Raw genomic sequence first — 25,082 nt, 5'->3', positions numbered from 1 at the left:
AATGATCCTGCACTACAACAAAGGACTCCCAGAACAGGTACACTCCGCATTTCTGAAGAGGCCTGGTTGGGAAGTCTGGGCGAGAAATGCAGAGCTCTGGTGCAAGGTTAAGAAAATAGGAGCACAGTGGCAATCTGATGGTGACTGCCGCTCCTCGGAAGATTCAGCCCCGTGTTTCTCTCTCCACAGATGTTGCCTGACCTGTTGAGTGTCTCCAGCTTTTTCTGTTTTTATTTCAAATTTCCAGCATCTGCAGTGTTCTGCTTTACAGTGGATTTGAAGTAGGTTTCCAAAGAACTCTTTGATAGTCTGGTGTGATATTAGCATTAACTTCAACCTAGAGGTGTGCATCTCGATATCTGTACACGGCTGAAGTTATGCAGATGTATTTGGACTCTGCACCCAATTCTCTTTAAAATTAAGTTGATAGTATGAAAGTGAATAGCCTTGTATTTAAGCGTCCAGTGAAACATGTGAAAAGCAACAAAATATTTTATTCTTACAATGTTTGGTCCCAATCTATTCTCATAATATAAAACTTATCTACATATCATGGTTAAAAAATACAAATGCAAAAAAAAAATTCAATGATTCAAACCTGGAAATGAAAAGCTGATGTCAATAAAAGCAACCATTAAGTGGTTGGTTTGTCATATATAAAAAATCAAAAAGGTTCACTACTGTCTTTTAGGATAGGAAATCTGTCATTTTTAACCCATTTGGTGCATACATGAATTCTAGTCAAACGTTAACGTGGTTAACTTTAACTATCTTCTGGCCTAGTGATCTACTCAGCTGTATCAAACTGCTACAAAGAATAACAAGTGCAACAGTTTAAGAAGACTCACCACTACCTTCTCAGGGCAACAAAACATGGGCAATAAATGTCAGCATTGTCCACATAGAATGAATGGAAAATAATTGTAGACAACAGGTACTAAATTACACACCTGTAATTAGGAGTACAACTTATTTTTCAGATTCCATTACTTAAACCTGTACTAAAATGCAATTAAAAGACAAAGCAATTGAAGGAAAAATGACATTGCAAATCTTTGTAATGTAACAACCAATTTATGCGTACTGGAAAATACCAGCAGGGAATTTTACATCACAGAGGTTTGCTAAAGTAATTTTTGGTTCAAAGTCTGTGATCATCTTAAAATGTTTATCAAACTGTACTCAGCAAAATGACTAAGGAATAAAATCTGAAATAAAATCACTTGTCATCCTTACATTGTGATCCCTGAAGGGATGAGTGTTCTGCTTTCATTTCTGAAATGTCCTTGCCTTAGTTTGGAAAAGAAAACTTTAAACCCAGTTTGATTTTGTTTAAAATTTGAATTTGCTGGATCTATCAATCTTGGCAGGTAGTCCTGGATTTGTATAACTAGTACTAAATTCTCCATGTACTGAGTTTGTACAAACTTCTGTTCCTCTTCCAAAAAGCAACCTTATTGACTTTGGCATCAATTATTTCAGGCTTCCCTTTGGGCATGCAGCACTTTGTCAATAGTGATATTCCTCTCATATCGTTCCTTCATTCGTTCAATTGTTTCTCTTGGGACACCATGAGTATTTATTCTGCATACATTCACAAAAAATGTATAAAATGATACAGTCCACTGTAAACATAGTTAAAGAGTACTGCCTTTTATAACTTGTTATAATTAGGTTATCTTAACATTCAGATGATATCAAAAACCACAAATCTGAACTTGAAAGCGCACTCATCTCTGCCTTCAAGCCCCTGTCCAGGATAAGCATATAATCTAATCTCTACATTTTACACAGTACCAAGGGATCATTATTTTGTCACAGGTGCCATATTTCAGGTAAGATGTTAAATGGGTGTGGTATCCCAGAAGTTATGGTATTGGACTAGCAACCCAGAATTTGACAGTTGAAATCCCACCACAGCAAACAGTGAAACTGAGTTCAGTAAAATGGTAATGATCATGAACTCTGCCAGATTATCATAAAAATCCAATGAGTTCATTACTGATTGGTATTCTTTAGGGAAGGGAGCCTGACTTCCCCTATCTGTGACTATTTAACTCTACTCTCAAACTACATGAGTTGACTCTTAAAGCAACTAGGGATGGGCAACAAATAATGACAAACAAACATAAAATATGTTGTTGTTTATTGCAAGGGGAATGGAATAAAAAGGGTGTTTTGTTACAGTTGTACAGGGTGTTGGTGAGACCACATCTAGAGTACATCTAGAGAATTTTAGTCTCATTATTTAAGAAAGGATCTAAATGCATTGGAAGCAGTTCAGAGAAGGTTCACTCGATTGGTAGCTGGGAATGGGGTGTTATCTTACGAGGAAAGATTGGAAAGGCTGGGCCTGTATCCATTGGAGGTTAGAAGATTAAGAGGGGATCTTATTGAAACCTATAAGATCCTGAGGGGACTTGACAGGGTGGATGCTGAAAGGAGGGACTTGTGGGAGAGACTAGAACTAGGGGATACAGTTTAAAAATAAGGGGTCTCCCATTTAAGACAGAGATGAGAAGAAATCTTTTTCTCTTAGAGAGTTGTGAATTTTTGGAACTCTGCCCCAGAGAGCGGTAGAGGCAGGGTTATTGAATATTTTAAAGGCAGAGATGGATAGATTCTTGACTAACAAGTGAGTCAAAGATTATCGGGGGTAGGTGGAATGTGGAGTCAAGGCCACAATCATGATCTTATTGAATGGCAGCGCAGACTCAAGGGGGTGAATGGCCTACTCCTGCTCCTAATTTGTAGTTTGTAAGATCGAATAGAAGGAGATGAAGGCACTTCTCTCATGTCCAGATCAACATTCATTCCTTGTCATTTATCACATTGCTACTACAAAACTTTGCTACTGCATTTATAACCGTAACAGGGATACTTAATCAATTTATAACAAGCCAGACCTCACAGCTATTTATGCTTTTTGTATTCAATGTAATTTCCCTTAAATAATAGTGTGTTCACAATGGAGTAGTGGGAAATCTGGTTAAAAGAGTTCTCCAGTTAATTGAAAATTAGAGGACAACGGAGGTTGGCTGCAAGATGCTTATCATTTTGAAGACGGATTGCTGATGGCCATTATTCATGGATGGACTGGGGTCTGGCACTTGGCTCTAATTGGTGGAATACCATATTTTGACACCCGCAATTTTTTTATATAATGGGTGGAAAAATATCAGCACAATGCATTTAAAAATAATAATTTCAAAATGTAATTAGGGCCCTGGGTTGAAACCTGCTGGAACCTACTAAACCAGGGCCAGGAAGCAGAGAGGAACCCAGCTACACCGGAATCTCCGTCACATATCTTGCAGTTAGTCATTTTTTTATCATGGTGGAGAAAGATGCCATGGGCCAAACCCTGGCTCGGATTGATAACCCGCAGACAGTGCCCTCCATTTGTTTGGATGAATCTTTTCACTGGCCACTTCTCAGGCCTCCTCTGGAGTGGCATGGAACCATTGCATTGTTTCAGCTGGCAGTTCTGAGCAGGCACCACTTAAGCTTTGTTAACAAAGCAGGCCTAAGGCTGCTGACTGAAGGGCACTGATTCCGTCTAAAATTGCATGGACTGGGCCACTATCATCATCAAGTTGGGCATACAGTACTATTAAATATGGACCGCTAATGCATTTTGGGGCGAAGTCAGAGTCCTTTTGAGCTGGAGGTATTAGCCTGCTCTGTTAATGGAATTTTAGCCCAATATTACAAAATCCTGAAATTTAAAAATGCATTAAAAAGAGCACTGTTCCTCCACATAAACATAAATCCTACCTCTGCCGCAAACTTTCCGATTCCAGATCTGCGTAATTGTTTGTCTGTCTGTCCTGATTCCATTAACCATCCTAGTCACACATTCGGCTGAACCTAATGGGCCCTACCTCAACATTCTGTTCATCAGCAGGATCATCTTTTACCACCTTTAGCTAATCACCACAGCCCCTTCATTTTTATTAGGTTGTATATTATTAAAATTCCTAGTTTGTAATTCTAATACAAGTGCAGAGACATTGCTAGATCTGGTTATGTGTAACAAAATAGCTGAGGTAGACAAGCTAAATGTGGATTAGCAGCTTTGAAGCTGTAACCAAACCACAAACCAGAAAGGGAAAAAGTCAGTACCAAATATTAGAACGCCAGGTTGGATTAGTGCAGATTTTAGAAAAGTGAAGAGTGAGTTCTCAAAGATGAAGAAATTAGAAGATGCTGTGGAAGGACAAATTAACGCACAGGACTATAAAACAGTGGGATTTTTTAAAAACTGCAGCAGTACAGTGTAAGTTTATTCAATTAATAAAGGAAACAACTAGTAGTTTCAGGATGCCATAAATGAATAAAGAGGTTAGGAACTAATTGAAATGGAAGGAGAGGCTATAAGGACAATAAATACACAGATTCACTCCAATGATCCCTGGTATGAGAAAATGCAAAAACAGACTTTAGAAATTGGGACTTCCTTTGTTAGATCAGATAATAGGACAGCATTATAGAAGTGCTTGAAGTAGTGAAAGAAAGAGACACAACAGCTAGGAGCAGACTGCTTTTAGCAGTTCAGGAGTCCAGAACAATAGGCCATAGATTCAAGATTAAATGTAGAGATTTAGAAAAAGCAAGAGAAACTTGTTAATATGAGGAATTGTGAGGTAATTAAATTCACTTTCAGGGTTAATGGTTGGGGCAGAAAGGATGACAATATTCAAGATTTAAATGGATAGGTGGATGAAGGATAACAGGATAAAAGCATATGGGAACAACAAATAAACGGGATTAGGGACTATTTGCTGATATGGAGGATTGGGCCAAATAAGTCTGTCTACCATTTTTAAAATATCTACATACTTCTATATGTCAAAAATAGGTTTCAGGTTCAATGGAAGACACCTCTAACTATGATTGCCTTTACCTTTCCCCCTTTCCATTATACAAGCTACTAGAGGTTCCACTATTTTCACAATACAAATGTCATTCTCAAAGATGAAGAAATTAGAAGATTTAAATAAACCTGGTTAATTTTCTAATGTCAAATTTCCAGGGTGTATCTGGTTCTCTGAATTTCACTTCATAGCCGTTCTCTCTTGCCTGTTGATGACAAAATATTAATCGAAAGTTTAAAATCTGGAGAGCTAGTCTAATGCTTAACTTTAGCAGCATTTCCATCTAAAATCTAAGACTCTCTTTGCCTAGTCATCCTTGGAAAATTCATGAAAATCAATCTGAACAAAGTACATAGGTTTGTTGGAATTTGAGACTTCTGCAACAAGAAATTTCTAACACTACAATGCAATTTGCCTACCTGTCAGCGAAATATCACCAGGAAATAACTGCTAAAACAAACAAAGAGAGCTGTAATACATTCTTAGGCTATTGCCTTCATGGTCTGAATGCAATTCTACAAGAAAATATGGGTTGCCTTAAAGGCTGACCGGTAAAGATTTTTTAAGCAAAGGGGAGCCGAATCTAGGGATAACTACTGGAACATCTGTGACCTATTTTTGTTTTGCCTCTCTTCAGTTAAACACTTCTGTTTTATCAAACTTTATTCTCTTGAAAGTGGTTTACAGATATTTTAAAACTTAAACTGCTCAAACTATCCATCGTGCTAAATGCCTTATTATATTTTTAAATACACACACACCAATTAAAAACAGCTATGATAATCTGTAGCTTTGCGCAACCATGAAATGGTTGAGCACAGCAATGGACTGCAGATCATAAGAAATAGGAGCGGGCGTAGGCCATTTGGCCCCTCAAGCCTCCTCCATCACTCAATAAGATCATGGCCAGTGTAAAAAAAATCAGGTTTCCACAAATGAGGATAAAAATGGTTTTAACAAATGGAAACCAGAATAAAAAAAGATTATCACAGAATTCTGCAAATCAAGAAAACAGCAAAGCAGATTTTCAAAAGCATTGTTTCAAACAGCCTGGTTACTGTATTGATTAATATTAAATACTGAAGAAATGAATTAAAAATCTAGATCATACCATATTCGCATATGGTTTCATTTCCCATGCTTCAATGTTGGTATTGTCTATAATAATTGGAGACTTCCCTTTTCTCATGGCTGACCTGGCTGGAAGTAGATCCATTATATAAATCCATTAGATGTAATATAGTAAATGCAATTTTTTTTAAAATGTAATTTTTAAAAAAAATCAGAATACTATAAAGAAGAATTTCAGTATTCACCTCTTTCATGGTTCCATCCATGAGCTTCATCAAGTAAGTACTTCTCAAATAAATAGGAGCCGTCTTGTCTGATGAAATAATCATCTGTACTCAATATTACTGCACCATGAAACTGACTTTTTAGATTCCTGATTGAATAAAGGGGAGGGGTGGAATGAGAAATTAGAAGAATCATCCACTTTGCAAATCCACTTCCTACATCAATTTGTGACATTAGAAAGACTAAACCATATGACTTCCCAACATAATCAAATCACTAGGAAAATCATTTTCCTACACCCTGAAAACAGAGTCTGCATCCGTCAGATTTATGAGAATGCAAGTCTTCCTTTCAGGCTCATTTGTGGCCAGTCTTTCCCCTCATCTGGCTCAGTCTGGGGAGGTGCCTGCCCCTGCACTGTGGGCCTCAGGGCTCTGGTGAGTGAGTGGGGAGCAACATTTTCCACACTGCTTAAATGGTGGCTAGTTCACCAAACCTGATGATGATCAGGTAACACTCATACATAAAACAGGAATTTCATAGCCACATAAATCACAAGGTGGCATTTCAAGAAATGTTGTAATTATAATAAGGTGGGGCATAAAAAGAATTAATGTTGGTCCTAGAGGAAGCTTGGATGTTATCCTCCACATTTGTGGGAAGTGTAAGTGTGTCCCCACATTTAAGAAAAGATATACTTACTTTGGAGGCAGTACAGCGAAAGTTCACTAAATTGGTCCCTGGGGCGAGGGAGTTGTCCTGTGATGAGAGGCTGAGCAATTGAGTTTAGAAAAATGAGAGGCAATCTGATTAAAACATACAATATTCTGAAGGGGTTTGATACCGCAGACGCTGAGAGATTGTTTTCGCTGGTCAGGGAATCTAAAATGCGGAGGAACAGTCTCAGGATAAATGGCCGAGCCTTTAGGACTGAGATGAGGGAAAATTTCTTCAAAGGGTTGTGAATCTTTGGAGTTCTCTGCCCAAGAGGGTTGTGGATGCTCCATCGTTGAATACATTCAAGGCTGGGATAGACAGATTTTTGGTCTCTCAGGGAATCAAGGTAATGGAGACCGGGCAGGAAAATGGAGTTGAAGCCCAAAATCAGCCATGATCGTATTGAATGGTAGATTAGGCTCAACAGGCCATTTGGTCTCCTCCTGCTCCTGTATCTTGTGATCTTGTGTTATTACACCCTCTACAAAACCACTTGTACCTATGCCTCATTTGTATGATTTTGATTTCCAGCAATTACCTAACTTGAAATAACTGCGCAGGTTATCTATTTGTTATCTAAATTGTTTCCAAATGATACATCTTACAGCATTGTCACTGCAAGCCTACCTCTCATTCGTCTGTTCATAAAGGACAGTATAGCATTATTTTGGCAAAAGATACCATTATCCCAAAATTTGAACACTCTTCCTCTATAGACTGATCATTTCACACCAGATGCTCAGCTACTGTACTGGTCAGTAAAGATGATAGTCCAAAAAAAAAATCACAAGAGACAGTGCAAAATTGCACAGGTCCCACAGTCTCCCCAGCTGAATCCACTTTCTTTTCTGGACCAAAATTCAGTGGCTTTGTTCCCTATTTTCTTATAATTACAACACCTTATAAACCACCAATATGTGATCCAAGTGGCTGCGAAATGTCTGGTTTATGTAAGAGGTGTCATCTGGTTTGGTGTCTCTCCCACTAATTAAACAGTGTGAGAAATTTTGCTTGCTGTTCACTAATCCCAGCCCTATATAATGCTCAGTCCTCCGATTTAGGATTTCAGTTAGCTGATGTAGCAATCATACCAGTAAATTATCTCAAACAACGTTCAAAAAAGATCCATTGTTAACTCACATAATTAACTAAAAGTTGTCTTTTCCTTTCTTTTAATTACAGGTTTCAAATGTATTTCAACTATCAGTTCTCTATAAATTGTGGCCATGAACATTATGAAAAATGTTTATACCTTTATGGTTCTGGCACGAGGTCGAAAGCAACAAGAGCTAATTAGAATTATAGAATATTACAGCACGGAAGGTAATTCACACCATGGATAATTGTCCAATTTAGTCCCACAGTCCGGCATCTTCAACATAACTCTGCAGATTATTCCTCTTCGAGTACATGTTCAGCTGCTTTTTGAAAGTTCCGAAATAATTTGATTCCACTGCCCTTTCGGGTTGTATGTTCCAAATCTTAGCAATGCCCTGTGTGAAAAAAATCTAATTTTCCCTTTAGCTCTTTGCCAATTATTTTAAACCTATGAATTCCAGTTCCCAACGCGCCTGCCAAAGGAAACAATTTCTTTCTACTTGCTCCCATCAAACTCATACTACCTGTTTTAGATCTCACCTTAACCGTCACTGTTTTGAGGAGGCCAATCCCAGCTTCTCAAATTTCTCCACATAACTGAAGTCCTTCATCTCTAGTATCATCCTGGTAAAACCTACTCTGTGACCTCTCCAAGGCTTTGACATCTTTCTTAAAGTGTGGTGCTCAGAATTGTACTCAATACTCTAGCTGAAGCCCAACCAATGATTTAGCATAACTTTCTTGATTTTATATTCAATCCCCCTATTACAATTCCCCTATACAAAGCCAAGCACACTTTTTTGGCCGTCTTATCAACTTGCCTGATCACATTTGGTATGTCAGCTGTGACTCAGTTGGTAACACTCATGTCTCTGAGTCAGAATGTTGTTGGCTCAAGTCCCAGGGCTTGGCACTCCAGTGCAGTTCTGAAGGAGTGTCTCACTGTTTTGTATCATCCACAAACTTTGAAACAGTACTCCCTATGGCAAGCCCAGGTCATTCATACCTAAGGAAAGCAATGGTCCTAATATCAACCCTTGGAGGGACCCCACTACGTACTTCTCTCCAGTCAGGAAAATAGCCATTGATCACTACACTCTGCCTTCTGTCCCTTACAACTTTAAAACCACATGCTCCCATTTTCTGAATAAGCCTGTGATGTGGTACTTCATCAAATGCCTTTTCAATGTCCATATATACAACAACTAGTGAACTACCTCCATCAACCTTCTGTTACTTCAAAGAATTTAATTAGATTCATCATACATGCTTACAAATCTATGATGGCTGCTCCTCATTAACTCTCATCAGCTTTTTCACCCAGATTTTTTTTTAACCTCATTTATGATAGGTTGCTAACATTTCAGAGGTTCTTCAGAATCTATCTATGCTGTCTCCATCCTTACATTTCACACTAAAGTCCAACTCTATGTTTAATGTCAAATACAGTACTTTTCTTTCTCAACAAGTCACACTTATATAGCATCTTTAACATTAAAAAAAAGTCTTCAGGTGCTCTCTGAGTCATAATCAGACAAAAATGGGTGCTGAGATAAAGAAGGGAACCAAAAGATTGATTGAAAGAGTGGGCTGAAAGGAGGAGAGAGGGCCTTAAAAAGAATGAGCTAGAGGTCTTCAGGGCGGGAATTTGACTGTGGGACCTAGACCGCTGAAGACGCAGCTGCTAAGGGTACAGCGAAGGGAAAGGACATGAGACCAGAATAAGGGCAGTGTAGAGGAGGCTACAGAGATGACCATGATAGGGTTAAAAATAGCAATGGATGTTTCATTTTTGGAGCACTTGGGGGCTGAGATCCAATATAATACAGCAAGGACAGGAGTGATGGTGGACTGGGGCTTACTGTGGGATACAATATTGGCAGCAGTTTTTAAATGTAGTTTACAAAGTTGGAGAATGCAACAGCACTGAAACAGCATTGGAATGGTTGGGTTTGGACATGAAAAAGGCATGGATGAGACTTTTAAGGTGTTGTATTACCCTTGCGGCTAGCCAGAATTGTATGCCTATAGATTAACATATATATTACAAACTCTGTACTGTTCTGTAACATTTGTAAGAAGATGAGCTTTTGAAGGATTAGGCTTTGCAAAAGATAAATGACTGAACTTCGCATTATTAGCTCAGTTCTAAGGAAATATATTGCCTAGGAGTTTCTGCTGATTACAGTGCCAGGATTGCATCACACATGGCCTTATTAAGACAAAAATACATTTTGTTCTTCCAGTCTTAACATAGTATCACTTTGCTATAATAAAAATTATTGTAGACCAGTGAGATTCTGTTAAGCTGGTCAGTATGTGCTATACTGCTAGTCATTTCTCTGGGAATATAAATATTACTAAAATCTTTGTACTAATAAAACCACTACTCTTCTCAGAGTGAAATGCTAGCCTTTCTAAAGCTGAACATCTGATAATAGCCTAATACACTTATTCATGCAATGATTCCTCTGTGATAATCAGATGGCTTTCTGGTACTGATTAGTGTAGACTAGTTGAGCATGACAGATAGCATACTAGAAGAGTAACCTTCTCTCGCCTTAGTCCCAGTCATGGTTCAGTTGTAGCACTCTCTCCTCTGAGTCAGGGGTTGTGGGCCCAAGGATTGGAGCACAAAAATCTAGGTTGACACGCTAAACTAGTACCAAGGAAGTGCTGCAGTATTGGCAGTGCCATCTTTCGGATGAGATGTTTAACCGAGGCCCTGTCTATTCTCTCAGGTCAATGTAAAAGATCCCCTGGCACTATTGCAAAGAAGAGCAAGGGAGTTATCCCTTATCCTATCAACATCACTAAAACAGATGATCTGGTGATTATCACGTTGCTTTCTGTGTACAAATTAGTTGCTGTGTTTCCTACATTACAACAGTGATTATACTTGAAAAGTACTTCATTGGCTGTGAAGTGTTCTGTGATATCTTGAGGTTGTGGGAGAGACTATATAAATGCAAATCTTTCATTTCTTTTCAACCCTCCAAGAATTTTGTGCTCCTCTATAGTAGAAAGATCTGGTACATTAAGGGTTAATCTGGGACTGAGTACAGAACCAGTGATGTAAGATGATGCCTGACCTACAGTTTAGGTCAGCAGTGTAGAGCTAGGTGGCAACATGTAAGGAAATGCTATGGAGCCCTTTCCATACCTGTACCCTCTACAGTAAATATGTACATAGTTGAGTAATGTTAATAAAGAATTCTTGGTAACTTCTACAAGGCTGCTTAATGGTGAGGAGCACACACCATGGGTAGCGGCAGCCCAACAAAACATTCTCCAATCCTGGCCTCGCGCACACCCCGAATTTCCTTCACTTTTCCATTGGCGGCTGTGCCTTTAGCAATTTACGCCCCAAGCTCTGAAATGCTCTTTCTCTCCTCCTTTAAGATGCTTCTTAAAACCTATCTTTGTCCAAGCTTTTGGTTAGTATCCTGATATCTTGTGTGGCCTGGTTACAATTTGCATGATAGCGTTCCTACAAAGCACGTAGGTCATTTTACTACGTTAGGCGTCAAGCAAATGGAAGTTGTTGTTGAGTGCTGCAGAACAGATCTAGAATCTGAGGGTCAGATCACAATACTTCCGGTTTTGAAATTCACATTTGATCACATTTATTTTTGAGATTTGAAGTCACTGATTACAGAAACAAGAACCTAAGTTACCAACAAGTGGTGGATGGGCTGAAGCAGAGGGTATCAAAGAGGTAGAGGTAAACATTTTTGCCATACGAAGTATAGGGGATACTTCTCTGTCTTGGGTACAATTGGGCCTCAAGCAACAGTTTAATTTAGATATGATTACAGCACATTTTTTTTCATTTTAAAATCAAATGCCATTAGAAGTTTTATTAGTATTTATAGATCACAGCCCTTGTGTTGAGAGCAGCAGAATTTGGTGATTTACCATTATTTTTCTCCAGATTCGGTGCAGTGAAGCAAAAGCCAGGAATAGGTTCACTGCCTCCTAAATTACCAAAGTTGAGGCTTTATTCGGTTGCATGAACCATTTGGACAATCTTAACAGGTTTTCTTTGAACGGTCGCGATTATAACAAAGTTGAAGTGGTGGCTGTGCGAAGACCCCGGTCTCGGTTCGGAGTTTCAAAACAAACCTGGCTAGCGTGGATTTCCCTGATCCCGGCAGTCCCCTCAGTAAATAAAGGCGTTTTCTCTTCGGGAAATGACCTGGGCGAGGTTTGCGGCCAGAGCGCTGCAGGCTCAGGTTCTGAAAGGACTGCGCCAGAAATTCCGCCGACATTGCATGCTCGGTGGCCGCTGTTTCAGGGAGAGAGGAGTGGAGGCTTAAAAAACACTTATTTAGGAAATGACGCAGGATTGTTATGACGAGAAGTGGTGGTTTCTCTGGGAGGAAATCAATGTTGCTGCTCGGTTTTGTTTTGCTCTTTATTTGGTGCGAGGCTCCGGTCCTGGTGGGAGCGCAACACATAAAAGTGCTCAATCCGATACCGACAAGAGGAAATGATTGTGATGTGCAGTTACACATTACAGACCCATTTGCTCTTTAGTGAACAATGTTCGGGATTCCCCCCACCCCAGCCCCACCCTTTGTTTTATGATCATTGTGAGGGTGGCGGTGACACATTCAACAATAGGTCTCCACAAAGGCCATTGGAATACTGGTGGGGGGAAACATGCGGAGAACTTCAAGGTAGAGAGACACTATTGGGTTACAGTAGCTGTTTTAGATTAAGTGAACACTGACATTGACTGGGGCGGAGCACGCCCCTTCCTCCTGCACATCAAACCATTGCAAAAAAACAATCAATATCATTGTTCACAGAAATCAGCGAGGCTGATTTAAGTTAGAATTGCTATTATAACCAACATGCAGTGGTCGGACTGGGTCACGAGTTTAAATTCAACCCTGGCTGAAATGTATCTCCGTGAAGCCCTTCCAGTAAATATTTTTTCTTTTAAAAAGAGTGATCTGCTGGCCTCTGTATGTTGTGGTTTACGTTACACAAGACTTGGCTTTTCTTGCACGGCGGTAAATTTAGTGCAAATTAAAATCGATGCAAGATTTTGACGGTGGTTAATTAATTAATAACTGCATATATATATACCATCTTTAACATCGAACAAATTCACACGGTGCTTCACAGAAGCAGAAGAGATGCTGAGCTGAGAAGGGATTGATAAACATGAAAGAAAGATGGAGAACCACAGGGATTTAACACTAATTCCATGAGAGTAGGAGCTTGGCAGCTAAAACCACAGTTGTCGATCCTCACGATCGCTAGGAGTGGAGTGGTTGCGTCACTATTTTTGTTTGGACTTGGAACTTCGAAAAATCAGTTGAGGTCGCAAAGTACAAATTGTACATGGTAAGCAACACCCTGTGTAACCCTGATGGTGCGAAAGTTCTTTCCCATCAATTAATTCTGGAGCCTTGCTGTGTGCAAAGTCTTACTCAATACCACCAACTCAATTGGTAACGAATTACAGCTGCAAAAGAAACGTTAAGTGTAAAGTGGACTAATGTCTGAAAAAATGCAATGTTTAATATTGAATTTACGAATTGTTAGGGATGCCAAATACCCTCAGTATCTTACCCTGATGACAATGTGACCTTAGGAGAGGAACTAGAAAGTTAGTGTTCACGCCTAGATACCTCTAATGAGCAAAATAACATGCAACACTTACAAGTGTTTCCTTCCAGCTTTGCTGAAATAATTTATCGAGAGTCAGTGTTCAGCTTATCACCAAAGTCAGAAGTGTCTGTAATCAGTTACTCAATGTGCATAATTTTGAACCAAGGTTGGGAACTAGGGATAAAAGCAAAAAACTATGGATGCTGGAAATCCAAAACAAAAACAAAAATACCTGGAAAACTCAGCAGGTCTGGCAGCATCTGCGGAGAGGAGCACAGTTAACGTTTCGAGTCTGAATGACCCTTCAACAGAACCAAGTAAAAATAGAAGAGAGGTGAAATATAAGCTGGTTTAAGGGGGTGGGGGGGTGGTGGAGGTGGGACAAGAAGAGCTGGATAGAGGGCCAGTGATAGGTGGAGATAATCAAAAGATGTCACAGACAAAAGGAAAAAGAGGTGTTGAAGGTGGTGATATTATCTTTCCCCCTCTTTGTTTTTTCCAATAATTTATATAGATTTTTCTTTTCCCACCTACTTCCATTATTTTTAAGTGTATTTCCATCCATTGTTTTATCTCTACCTTTTAGCCTATTTCGATCCCTTCCCCCCACCCCACCCCCACTAGGGCTATCTGTACCTTGCTCGTCCTGCTTTCTACCCTTAACACATTCCTTTAGATAATTATCACCACCTTCAACACCTCTTTGTCCTTTTGTCTGTGACATCTTTTGATTATCTCCACCTATCACTGGCCCTCTATCCAGCTCTTCTTGTCCCAACCCCCCTCCCCCCTTAAACCAGTTTATATTTCACCTCTCTTCTATTTTTACTTAGTTCTGTTGAAGGGTCATTCAGACTCAAAACGTTAACTGTGCTCCTCTCCACAGATGCTGCCAGACCTGCTGAGTTTTTCCAGGTATTTTTGTTTTTGTTTGGGAACTAGGGAGCCAGTCAGCTCACCCAATATGCTGGCCATCGGAATTCAAACATGTCAGTAAACTTGAAATTTTCACATTACCAATTGGAAGGGGAATCGCTCTTATATGTAAACCTTTAATGAGGTATTTAAACTACAGCGTGAATAAGCTAATTTGTGGAGAAATGCAGAAAATGCCACTTATACCACTCAGTGTTAAGAACATGCAGTATCTGCATACAGATCCAATATAAAGATACAGGATAATTATGCTTTCCAGTGAACCTTTATTTCATAATGAAGTAAAATACAACACTTGATCAATTGGGCAGATATTATCCCACGTACAGGGTTACAAGACAAAAATTCAATGCAGCTGTTCTGATTACAAGAAAGAAAACCAAACTATTTTAATCATCAAAACAATTATAAATTTACTACAGTGCATGTTTTAAGGCAACGCTTCCTAAATCTGCCAGATGTTGAGTTTAGGGTCTTGCATCAAATATCAATTGAGATTGATAAAGGTAAAAGCACATCCACACAGCCCCAGTAAATCAGAGGATGCATGGGAAATACAATTCCAACTGCCTTTGCTTCCCCTTTTTCTCAGAAACTTGTTTTGCATATCCAATTCATTTTTTATTTTGAGCATTTTCCTAAATGTCACAACAGTAAAATTAGAATGTTAGGCTTAAGATATTAAAAAATGAAAAACATACCTTGCGTGCTATTGTTTTCAAAGGTCACTGATTCATTACCTAGCAATTCCATTTGGTGTTTAAAAAATGCACAAATTGAATGCCATTCAATAGCTGAAACTCAAACAAAAAGTCTTCTCAAACTTAGGCTTCTGTTTTCTTCTCTCCTTACATCCTCTCCAAGGACTAAACAAGAATGCCAAGGCAAACTACTACCAGGCTTTCACCAATGCTGTTCTTGATCAGGCTACAGGGAAGTACTCTAAAGTAACCCAGAACATCCCAGCATTAACATTTTCCCTTAAATTTCTATAGGGAAAGTACCTGACCTCCACTTAGTTCCTCCCCTTCATGATATGTCAAAGATCAGAAGCTTAGCATGAAGTGAACTAAAGGTGTAAATCAATTTAAAGGAAAAGATTCAACTTTGATGTAAGTAAAGTGACATCCTAACTATCATAGTCAAACTGTGCTACTGTATGGTGTATGAAATGGATCAGGCAAGGTAAAGCAGAAATTATAAATCTATCAGAAATAAAATGACAAATTTCATCTCAAAAACAAAAGACAATATATTCTGTACTTGACACATGCAACTTTCAAACTGCACATTTGACAACTTCAAATTGTGCACTGAATTGTGATTATGTAGGTTATTAAAATGTGGTATTCAGTGTTTTAATTGTTGTTTTGAACAACTGAATCAAATATTTTTTCATTCTGCATTTTTTCTCCACAAGAAAATGTTCTAGTTATGATTGTTTCTGTGAAATTACACAGCCTCAACAGTTGTAAAACATTAGGTTTACAAGTCAAAATTAGTATAAATTATGATTAATCAAAAATACATGCATGATTAGAGCCCATTTGTCACTAAAGCATTGCATACAGATCAGAACAAGAACAGAACATGACAGATATATAGTTATCAATTTTGTCATCAAAACATCTTGGAAGTCTAATTCTTCATTCTCCAAAGCTTTTTTTCCCCTCAATCTATAATTCTAAGACCAGCTTTGAGGAGTCCAAAACCTGTAGTTGAATTTATAGACAATTTTATCCTTCATATTCTAGGTGTAAATACTCTGAACATAGAAAATAAATCAGAAATTTTAACAATTGAGAATAATTTATCATAATATGTCAGCAATAATAATACTGAAGCCATTATTCTTAAATAATAATCCTTTAAAAAACTAAGACTATTTTCAGCAGAGATAATGTCAAACCTAGCCATTCTATTGTCTTTCAACTGATCATGGCACATGGAGATGCATACAGCATCAAATTCAGTAAATCAATAGTTTCATTAAGTCACATAACATAATAAAATGGTTAATGTAAAAATTCTCAATTGGGCAATAAATTTGCCTCCGATTAGAATAGATAATATACTCATTAATTTGAAAAAAAAACATTTGCCTGTGGGTGGGGCTTAACAATTTATAGAGAACAATGAGTAATTCCAAATAGACCACAGCTGGAATCCAACTGAGTAATACATGAGACAGTGCAAGTGTTTTAATAGTTTATGAACTACATAGTTGTGCTACTATTTCGTCAGTTTAAAGCATTGTATGATATAAAGAGCATTACCAATGTTCAGATATGGGAACCAAAAGCATGTATGAAATCCCCACTCACTAATTCTGGGTTAAAGTTTAATGTTGTAAGGGCTGAAATGATGTTGTTGACTTACATCACTTTATGACAAAGGAGATCTTACTGTTTCTACGTGATGTGACAATATTGGACCAGTAGCACTATGAAGTGTTTTTAAAAATTATATATTATTAATATATATATAACATGGAAGAAAAACCTTTCAATCCACAATTATTTCCATATATACTTGAGCAATAGCTGATCTCCTGTAAAAATCGGCCCCCAACTTTTGTCCAAAAAATCCTGACTCTTTCTACTTTGCACCCACTTGCCTCTTCCCTATTCGACTCACCCGCTCACCACTTCCCTGCCCGACTCTTGCTGCTTTCTCTCCCGAACCCATGCTGTGAGCAAGGTCTCAAGGGTGGGACACTGAGAAGCAGGAAGCGAGTGAAAGGAGCTGCATGCGGGAGAATCAAGCAGAGAAGCAGCTAAAATATGTGTGTCTTGGGGAGTGGGAGAGGTTGCTCCAAAATGGCACAGATTGGGTCATGCACGCTTTGTCAGCCCCGGTGTGAAATGACACTACAGCAAAAGTCCCAACACTGAGTCCATATACCGGCCCTATTATATCCACTAAAGCAAAATGATGCTGAGTATTTCAACCCTCGAAAATATTACTTATGTATATGTTGACCCCCTACTTTTTGCCTAAAACTTTGGTCTCAAGAGCTTGACTTTTACACGAGTATATACAGTATGCACAATTTGCACTGTCCTGAGTTGTATTCATTTTAACTAATTCATAGAAGATGAAAAACAAATCGGTAAAAATTATCAAGAGAAGAAACTTCTCTCAACCCCCAAATTAAATGTAAATCGCCTATCCTTCAGCCAATAATTTACCATACCCAGAATTGTGACAGATTTTAAATGAACTGAAGTGTTTCAATCTTCTGTTTATATGCCTAGATTCCCCATTCTTGGAAACAAGCTCAATCTCCACATACATATTTTTGTGGAGGGAAGAAAACTTGTATTTATATAGTGCCTTTGATGACCACAGGATGGTTTAAAGTGCTTTACAGCCAATTAAGTACTTTTGAAGTATAGTCACGGTTGTAACGTAGGAAATGCAGCAGACAATTTGCGCACAGCAAGATCCCACAGACAATATTGCAGTGACCAGATAATCTGTTTTTGTGATGGATGAATTACCTCAGTGATTAACTCAGAACACTGCCATCTCATCAGGTGACCTACCCCTACCTCCAACATGTAATGCCTTTTGCTATTAAACTAAGTAAAACATTAAAAGACTTCTTAAAAATAAGGCTAGAGCTAAGTAACACAGGAAAATAAATGCAATACAAAATCAGAAAAAGAAACAAGAGTAGTTTGGGGGGAAGGGATGGATAGCCAACTATAACATGCTGTGTTATTTGTTCCGCTTCCAGGTGCAAATGGAATTATAGTAACAAATGGGACACTAAGAACTGTGCACACTTACATCTTTAGGCTGCCTCAAAGTACTGCAACACTCAAATGCTTATCTGGCCAAAGTACAAGTTCTGGTAGAAGGCATACAAACTGCTAGATATCTATAGCAAAAGCCTCAAGAGGAATTCAAGTGCTTAAGGTGGTCAATGCACACGAGAACTGAGTTCTAACAGTTGCTACTAGAATTTGTGCAAAGGAACAGAAACAGCACTGAAGGCTTCTTGCTCCAGAACTAGCTGTGCTGCTAGCCAAGTGTTACAGTACAGCTACAAGTGCAGGAGCAGAGGGACCTGGGCCTATATGTGCATAAGACATTAAAAGTGGTAGGACTGGTTGGAAGCGTGGTTAATAAAGCATACAGTATCCTAAGCTTTTTAATAGGGGCATAGAGTGCCAAGAGCAAGGAGGTTACGTTGAGCTTGTATAAGTATTGTGCTCAGTTCTGGGTGCCGTACTTTAAGGAGAATGTGAAGGCATCAGAGAGAGTGCAGAAAAGATTCATGAGAAGAGGAACTTCAGTGACAAAGATAAATTGGAGAAATTGGGATTCATTTCCTTGGAGAAAAGGTGGCCGAGAGGAGGTCTGATAGAGATATTCAAAATCATGAAGGGTCTGGACAGAGTAGATAGGGAGAAGCTGTTGCTACTCGTATGAAGATCGAGAATGAGAGGACACAGGTTTAACATAATTGGTAAAAGAAGCAAAAGCAATATGAGAAAATCTTTTTCATGCAGTGAATGGTTAACGTCTGGAATGCACTGCCTAAGAGTGTGGTGGAAGCTGGTTCAATTAAAGCATTCAAAAGGGAATTAGACTGTTATCTGAAAAGATAGAATGTGAAGGGTTATGGGAAGAAGGAGAGGAAATGGCACTAGGTAAATTGCTCATTCGGAGAGCCAGTGGAGACACGATGGGCCAAATGGTCTCCTTTCTGCACTGTAAAAATTCTGAGATTCTGGGAAATAAGCTGAGTGCAAATAAAGAACTGGTGCATCATTATACAACATTAAGTAGTTCAAGAGGTCCTGGATAGAGTAAGATACTATATAAATACAAATTTGATCTTTCTTTGATAAAATCTATTGATTCTTTGAATTACTTGAAAATTAGATGCAATTTAGATTGAGGCTGGAGACTGCCTTACCCATGTGGCAAACCAAGCAGGTGCACCAAAACACACAACTCACTAAACCTTTGTGCTGAAATAAGGCCTATCCTAGTTATCATTTTAAAAAACAACCTAAAAAAAACACATTTATGAATTCAATATGAGCTGTTATTCATGCATAATCAAGGAATTAGAAATCAGGTTTTCTTTCTTTTATGAATCAGGAGGTTTCCCACTACATCTCCTGCCAAAGTTTAATGATAGATAAGATAGCAGTGACAAGGAATCTCAATGACTTAGAGAGATACCCTATTATAATTTGCAAAGATTATAATATGTTACAAATCACATGACAATAATATTTAATTACGACGCTGACACCAATAATTTAAATGGTTCTTATGTGTCTTCAATTTGAAGTCCTTTTTGGATATTAACATGATCAGTATTGTGAATGATACAATCCTGTCCCTCTATCATAAAAGATGAACTAATCATTATGTTTTTTTTTATCCTTCACTGGTATTAAATCATCAGTTTTGTCAAAAAAAAACAAGAAATTGTAATTTTTTTGGTCTGGCAATTTCACTGTCTTATTTCTTATGTATTGGAATACAGGCTGTTGGGGGTTTGTAAATATGGTAATTTGAGTAAAAGCCAGAGTGATTGCAAGAGTCTAAAGCCAACAGTAGGAAGTGGTTTTGATATGTTAATAAACCAAGAGGAACTTCAATCAGAGTTTACATAAAGCAATAACAGGAGCGGTTTTGAATTGAGTTGCTTTAGTTAGAAGGGGACTATGTGCAGATTTTAAAAAGGTGTAAGGAAGGTAAAAATAGGGTAAGTTTACTTTTTTAAAACGCCTAACAGCTAAAGTAAACAAGTCTAATCAATTCTGGGAAGAAAGCATTTCTGAAGAGACTGGTTGAGACAATAGAGAGATCAAAGGGAAGGAATGCATTTAAGGAAATATTGATGCCTAGGTGGGAGTAGCTGCTTAGATCTCCCAGAAGGCAGCAAGATAACATATCAAAACCACTGGTCAGAACTCTCAGAAGACAGTGTGAACAAGGCCAGACCAGAAGAGCCAAGTGCTGCCAGCCTGTCGGGACACCCCAAGAGAAAAAGGTACTATTTGGCAAAAATTACTGGAATTCTATAGATTTTGAAATCTATAAGGATAGTTGAACAGAAAAGGGGATGGTTAGCTCTGAGGGTAGTTAAGATCTTGTGGAACTGTTTTTAAAGTAATGCTTAGTGTGTGAAGCCATTCTTGTGTTTAAGTGTAATTGTGTTTTTTTGCTTTTAATAAACATTTACTCTACTATAAAATCATCACAAGTAGTTGAGGCATCATTTCCTGATTTCAGAACCTCTCCTCATACTATACAAATTGCAAAAACCGTTTTGGCAGCTGTTTCAAGTTTCCCTCTGGGATTTGGGCAGCTCAGCATTTACCATCAGCCATGCCATAACAGTTTCAAACATGGCTAGCCTACCTTTAGCTCCTTGGATGGTCTCATTAGGTCATGATTTTTTGTTCAAGCAATAAGAAGCCGTGCATCATCTTCACCACTTTGACTTCTGTTCGGATGTGAATCCAACGCAGCTGATGATTTTTCTTCAGTTTCATGATTAGGTTCCTGATGAATCTCTCCATTTATATCTTCAGTATTGTAGAGTGTCATGCCACCTTCCATCCAGATACACAATGGAAAATAAGATTTTGCCATGGATTTTGTATACATTAATGAGATTACTGAATTAATAAGAATCTTCCTGAATTTAGAACAATTAATAAGTGTCGGATAAATGTATATTAGAAACAGTCAATAAATGGAATATATCTTAAAACACAGGTAAGGAACAACAATTCTACTATGATCCTAATTCATGATCAAATCACAGTACCATAGGAGTTTACACCACAACATCAAGCCAATTGGATAGTGCCTTACCAGCTCTTCACTAGATCAGATAGAAATGACTGAAATGCTATTTTCCAATCTTTTCTTTAGCATGCATGTGAAAAGACCAGTGTCGGCCCATCTCTGCTAGTAGGCACTCTTGCATATAGATTATATGTTTGTGAGCTCAAGATTGACACAAAGCTTTGAAGGCTTCACCTAGAATAACACTGGGATTGACCACCCACTTCTTCTTCCTGGGCCCAGTGTTAGCTAATATTGTTAATGGCTCATTCTCCTCAGGTACTGTCACCACCCACCACCACTTCAAATCTGACATCATGGCTCTCCTCAGAAAAAAAACCATATTTGTTCTGTGTCCTTGCAATCCACTGCTCCATCTCCAACCTCCCTTCCTTCCAAAGGTCCATGAATACGTTATCTCCCAAATATGTGCCCATTTTTCCTGCAATTCCAAATTTGAATCCCTTCAATCAGGTTTCTGCTACCACCATACCGCCACCACCCCGCCCACAGTACAAAAGTGACCCTTATCAAAGTCACAAATTACTTACATTCTATATGACAGTGACCATGGTAAGCAATCCCTCATTTTATCTGTAGCCTTTGACACAGCTGGCCACACTATCTTCACCCAACAAATCTCATCATTGGGTGGACTGGTTCCATTCTTACTGATTGAATTGTAGCCAGAGAATTATCTGCAATGGCTTCTCTTCCCACTCCCACATAGTTACCTCTGGAGACCCTAAGGGACATATCCTTCGCTCCCTTCTAGTCCTCATCTACATGTTGGCCCACAGCAATACCATCCAAAAAAATCAAGTTCCAGATGGATGCTGACGATACTCACTTCACAAACTCTCTCAACCCTTCCACTATGATTTGTACACTGCTTGGCTGACATTTAGTACCAGATGAGCATAAGTTTCCTGCAACTAAATATTGGAAAGACTGAGGCATTGTCTTTGGTCCCAGACTCTGTTCCCTGATCACCATTTCTGATCTCTGGCAATTATCTGAAACTGAGCCAGATTATTTGCAAATTTGATGTTGCATTTGACCTCAAGGTGAGCTTTCGACCATATATCTGCTCCATCGCCTGACTCTGACTTACCTGATCTGATGCAGAATCCCTCATACATACATTTGTTACTCTAGATTTAACTATTCCAAGAACACAATAAATAGGAGGAGTGGACCATATGGTCCATCAAGCCTGCTCCGCCATTTGATACAATCATGGTGGATCTTGGGCTTCAACTCTACCTTCTTGCCCTCTCCCCATATCCTTCGATTTCCTGAGGCGCCAAAATTCTGCCTCAAAATGTATTCAACTATGGAGCATCCACACCCTCTATTCCAAAGATTCACAACCCTATGTGTGAAGTAATTTTTCCTCATCTTAGTCCTAAATGATCGACCCCTTATCCAGTGCCCATGTTCCAAAGAACACTTGGCTATTGTCACAATTTACATCTTAAGAAAACTTGAGCTCATCCAAAACTTTGCTGCCCTCATCTTAACTTATACTAAGTCTCGCTCACCCATCACCCTTGTTGCTTGCTGACTTACACTGGCTCCCGGTCTCTCAATGTTTCAATTTTAAAATCCGCATCTTTGTTTTCAATCCCTCCATGGCCTCACTCCTCCCTACCTCTGTAAACTTTTCCAGCCCAATAAGCCTTTTGGATTTTTGTGCCTCCAATTTTGGCCTCTTGAGCATTCCCAATTTTAATCACTTCACAGGAGAGCGCGAGAGGATGACTCTGGGACAGGCAGTCAGCAGCACCTAGAGGAGCCGGGAGTTGAAGAGGAGCGCGAGAGGAGCCGGGAGTTGAAGAGGAGCGCGAGAGGAGCCGGGAGTTGAAGAGGAGCGCGAGAGGAGCCGGGAGTTGAAGAGGAGCGCGAGAGGAGCCGGGAGTTGAAGAGGAGCGCGAGAGGAGCCGGGAGTTGAAGAGGAGCGCGAGAGGAGCCGGGAGTTGAAGAGGAGCGCGAGAGGAGCCGGGAGTTGAAGAGGAGCGCGAGAGGAGCCGGGAGTTGAAGAGGAGCGCGAGAGGAGCCGGGAGTTGAAGAGGAGCGCGAGAGGAGCCGGGAGTTGAAGAGGAGCGCGAGAGGAGCCGGGAGTTGAAGAGGAGCGCGAGAGGAGCCGGGAGTTGAAGAGGAGCGCGAGAGGAGCCGGGAGTTGAAGAGGAGCGCGAGAGGAGCCGGGAGTTGAAGAGGAGCGCGAGAGGAGCCGGGAGTTGAAGAGGAGCGCGAGAGGAGCCGGGAGTTGAAGAGGAGTCAGGAGTTGAAGAGGAGTCGGGAGTTGAAGAGGAGCGCGAGAGGAGCCGGGAGTTGAAGAGGAGTCAGGAGTTGAAGAGGAGTCGGGAGTTGAAGAGGAGCGCGAGAGGAGTTGGGAATTGAAGAGAAGCTGGGAGAGCAAGGGTGAGTGAGGGAGTTCGGTGATCCTTTGAGTACTGTGAGTACGGCCGGGTCAGCATTTACTACTTTTATTGCTTATAGTTTTTAAGCTCTTATTTTGTGGTTCATCATTTGTAGGGGCTATATTCTGTAACAACGAGGAGCAGGGAAGAAGGGCCCGAGAGTACTTGATATTAAGTATCTTCCAAAAGGTTTAATTTAATTTAAAGGGGTAAGTCATGGCAGGAGGGCTCAAAGCCGTGGTCTGCTCCTCCTGCTCTATGTGGGAAGCCGGGCACATTTCCAGTGCCCGGGGCCAGCATGTGTGCGGGAAGTGTCTCCAGCTGCAGCTCCTGGAAGTCCGGGTTTTGGAGCTGGAGCGGTGGCTGGGGACACTGTGGAGCATCCGCGAGGCAGAGAGTATTGTGGATAGCACATATAGAGAGGTGGTCACATTGCAGGCTAAGAGTCCACTGGCAGGAAGGGAATGGGTGACCACCAGGCAAAGCAAGAGGACTAAGCAGGTAATGCAGGAATCTCCTGTGGCTATTCCCCTGCAAAACAGATACACCGCTTTAGATACTGTTGGGGGGAATGGCCTCTCAGGAGAAAGCAGTAACAGCCAAATTCGTTGCACCGCAGTTGGCTCTGCTGCACAGGGGAGGAGAAAAAAGTGTGGGAATGCAATAGTTATAGGGGATTCAATTGTAAGGGGAATAGATAGGCGTCTCTGTGGCCGCAAACGAGACTCCAGGATGGTATGTTCTTTCATTTGGTACATTCCTTGTTCTAGTCCTACTCCGGCCCCCTCCCACAACTCTTTCTCCGGTACATCGATGATTACTTCGGTGCTGCTTCATGCTCTCGTCGGGACCTGGAAAAATTTATTAATTTTGCTTCCAATCTCCACCCCTCCATCATTTTCACATGGTCCATCTCTGACACTTCCCTTCCCTTCCTTGACCTCTCTGTCTCAATTTCTGGTGATAGACTGTCCACCAATATCCATTACAAGCCTACCGACTCCCACAGCTACCTCGACTACAGCTCCTCACACCCCGCTTCCTGTAAGGACTCCATCCCATTCTCTCAGTTCCTTCGCCTCCGTCGCATCTATTCTAATGATGCTACCTTCAAAAACAGTTCCTCTGACATGTCCTCCTTCTTCCTTAACCGAGGTTTTCCACCCACGGTCGTTGACAGGGCCCTCGAACGTGTCCGGCCCATCTCCCGCGCAATTGCCCTCACGCCTTCTCCTCCCTTCCAGAAACATGATAGGGTCCCCCTTGTCCTCACTTATCACCCCAC

General features: G+C 39.9%; 2 protein-coding genes across 3 annotated transcripts in view; both read right to left on the bottom strand.

The window, feature by feature from the left end:
- Window positions 1-474: 474 nt before the first annotated feature.
- LOC144682718 (NEDD4-binding protein 2-like 1) lies at window positions 475-12,284 on the bottom strand. Its single transcript, XM_078545347.1, has 5 exons — window positions 12,114-12,284; window positions 6,194-6,321; window positions 5,989-6,077; window positions 5,006-5,082; window positions 475-1,584 (listed from the first exon to the last, which is right to left on the bottom strand). The coding sequence occupies exons 1-5, from the start codon at window positions 12,257-12,259 to the stop codon at window positions 1,479-1,481; spliced, it is 546 nt and encodes a 181-aa protein (XP_078401473.1). The 5' UTR covers window positions 12,260-12,284; the 3' UTR covers window positions 475-1,478.
- A 2,519-nt stretch (window positions 12,285-14,803) lies between these two features.
- LOC144682716 (uncharacterized) overlaps window positions 14,804-25,082 on the bottom strand; it is a 30,139-nt gene continuing 19,860 nt past the window's right edge. Inside the window, exons 4-5 of one of the 2 annotated variants that reach the window (XM_078545341.1) lie at window positions 20,943-21,136; window positions 14,804-16,314 (exon numbers count right to left, since the gene is read on the bottom strand). In XM_078545341.1, coding sequence (XP_078401467.1) covers window positions 20,985-21,136 — 152 coding nt within the window. In that variant the 3' untranslated portion in view covers window positions 14,804-16,314; window positions 20,943-20,984. The remainder of the gene's footprint in view (window positions 16,315-20,942; window positions 21,137-25,082) is intronic. The other variant, XM_078545342.1, reaches the window with a different exon arrangement.

This window comes from Cetorhinus maximus, chromosome 7 (assembly GCF_964194155.1).
Source record: "Cetorhinus maximus chromosome 7, sCetMax3.hap1.1, whole genome shotgun sequence".
Taxonomy (NCBI): Eukaryota; Metazoa; Chordata; class Chondrichthyes; order Lamniformes; family Cetorhinidae; genus Cetorhinus; species Cetorhinus maximus.
This window is presented reverse-complemented; position numbering and strand designations above follow the sequence as displayed.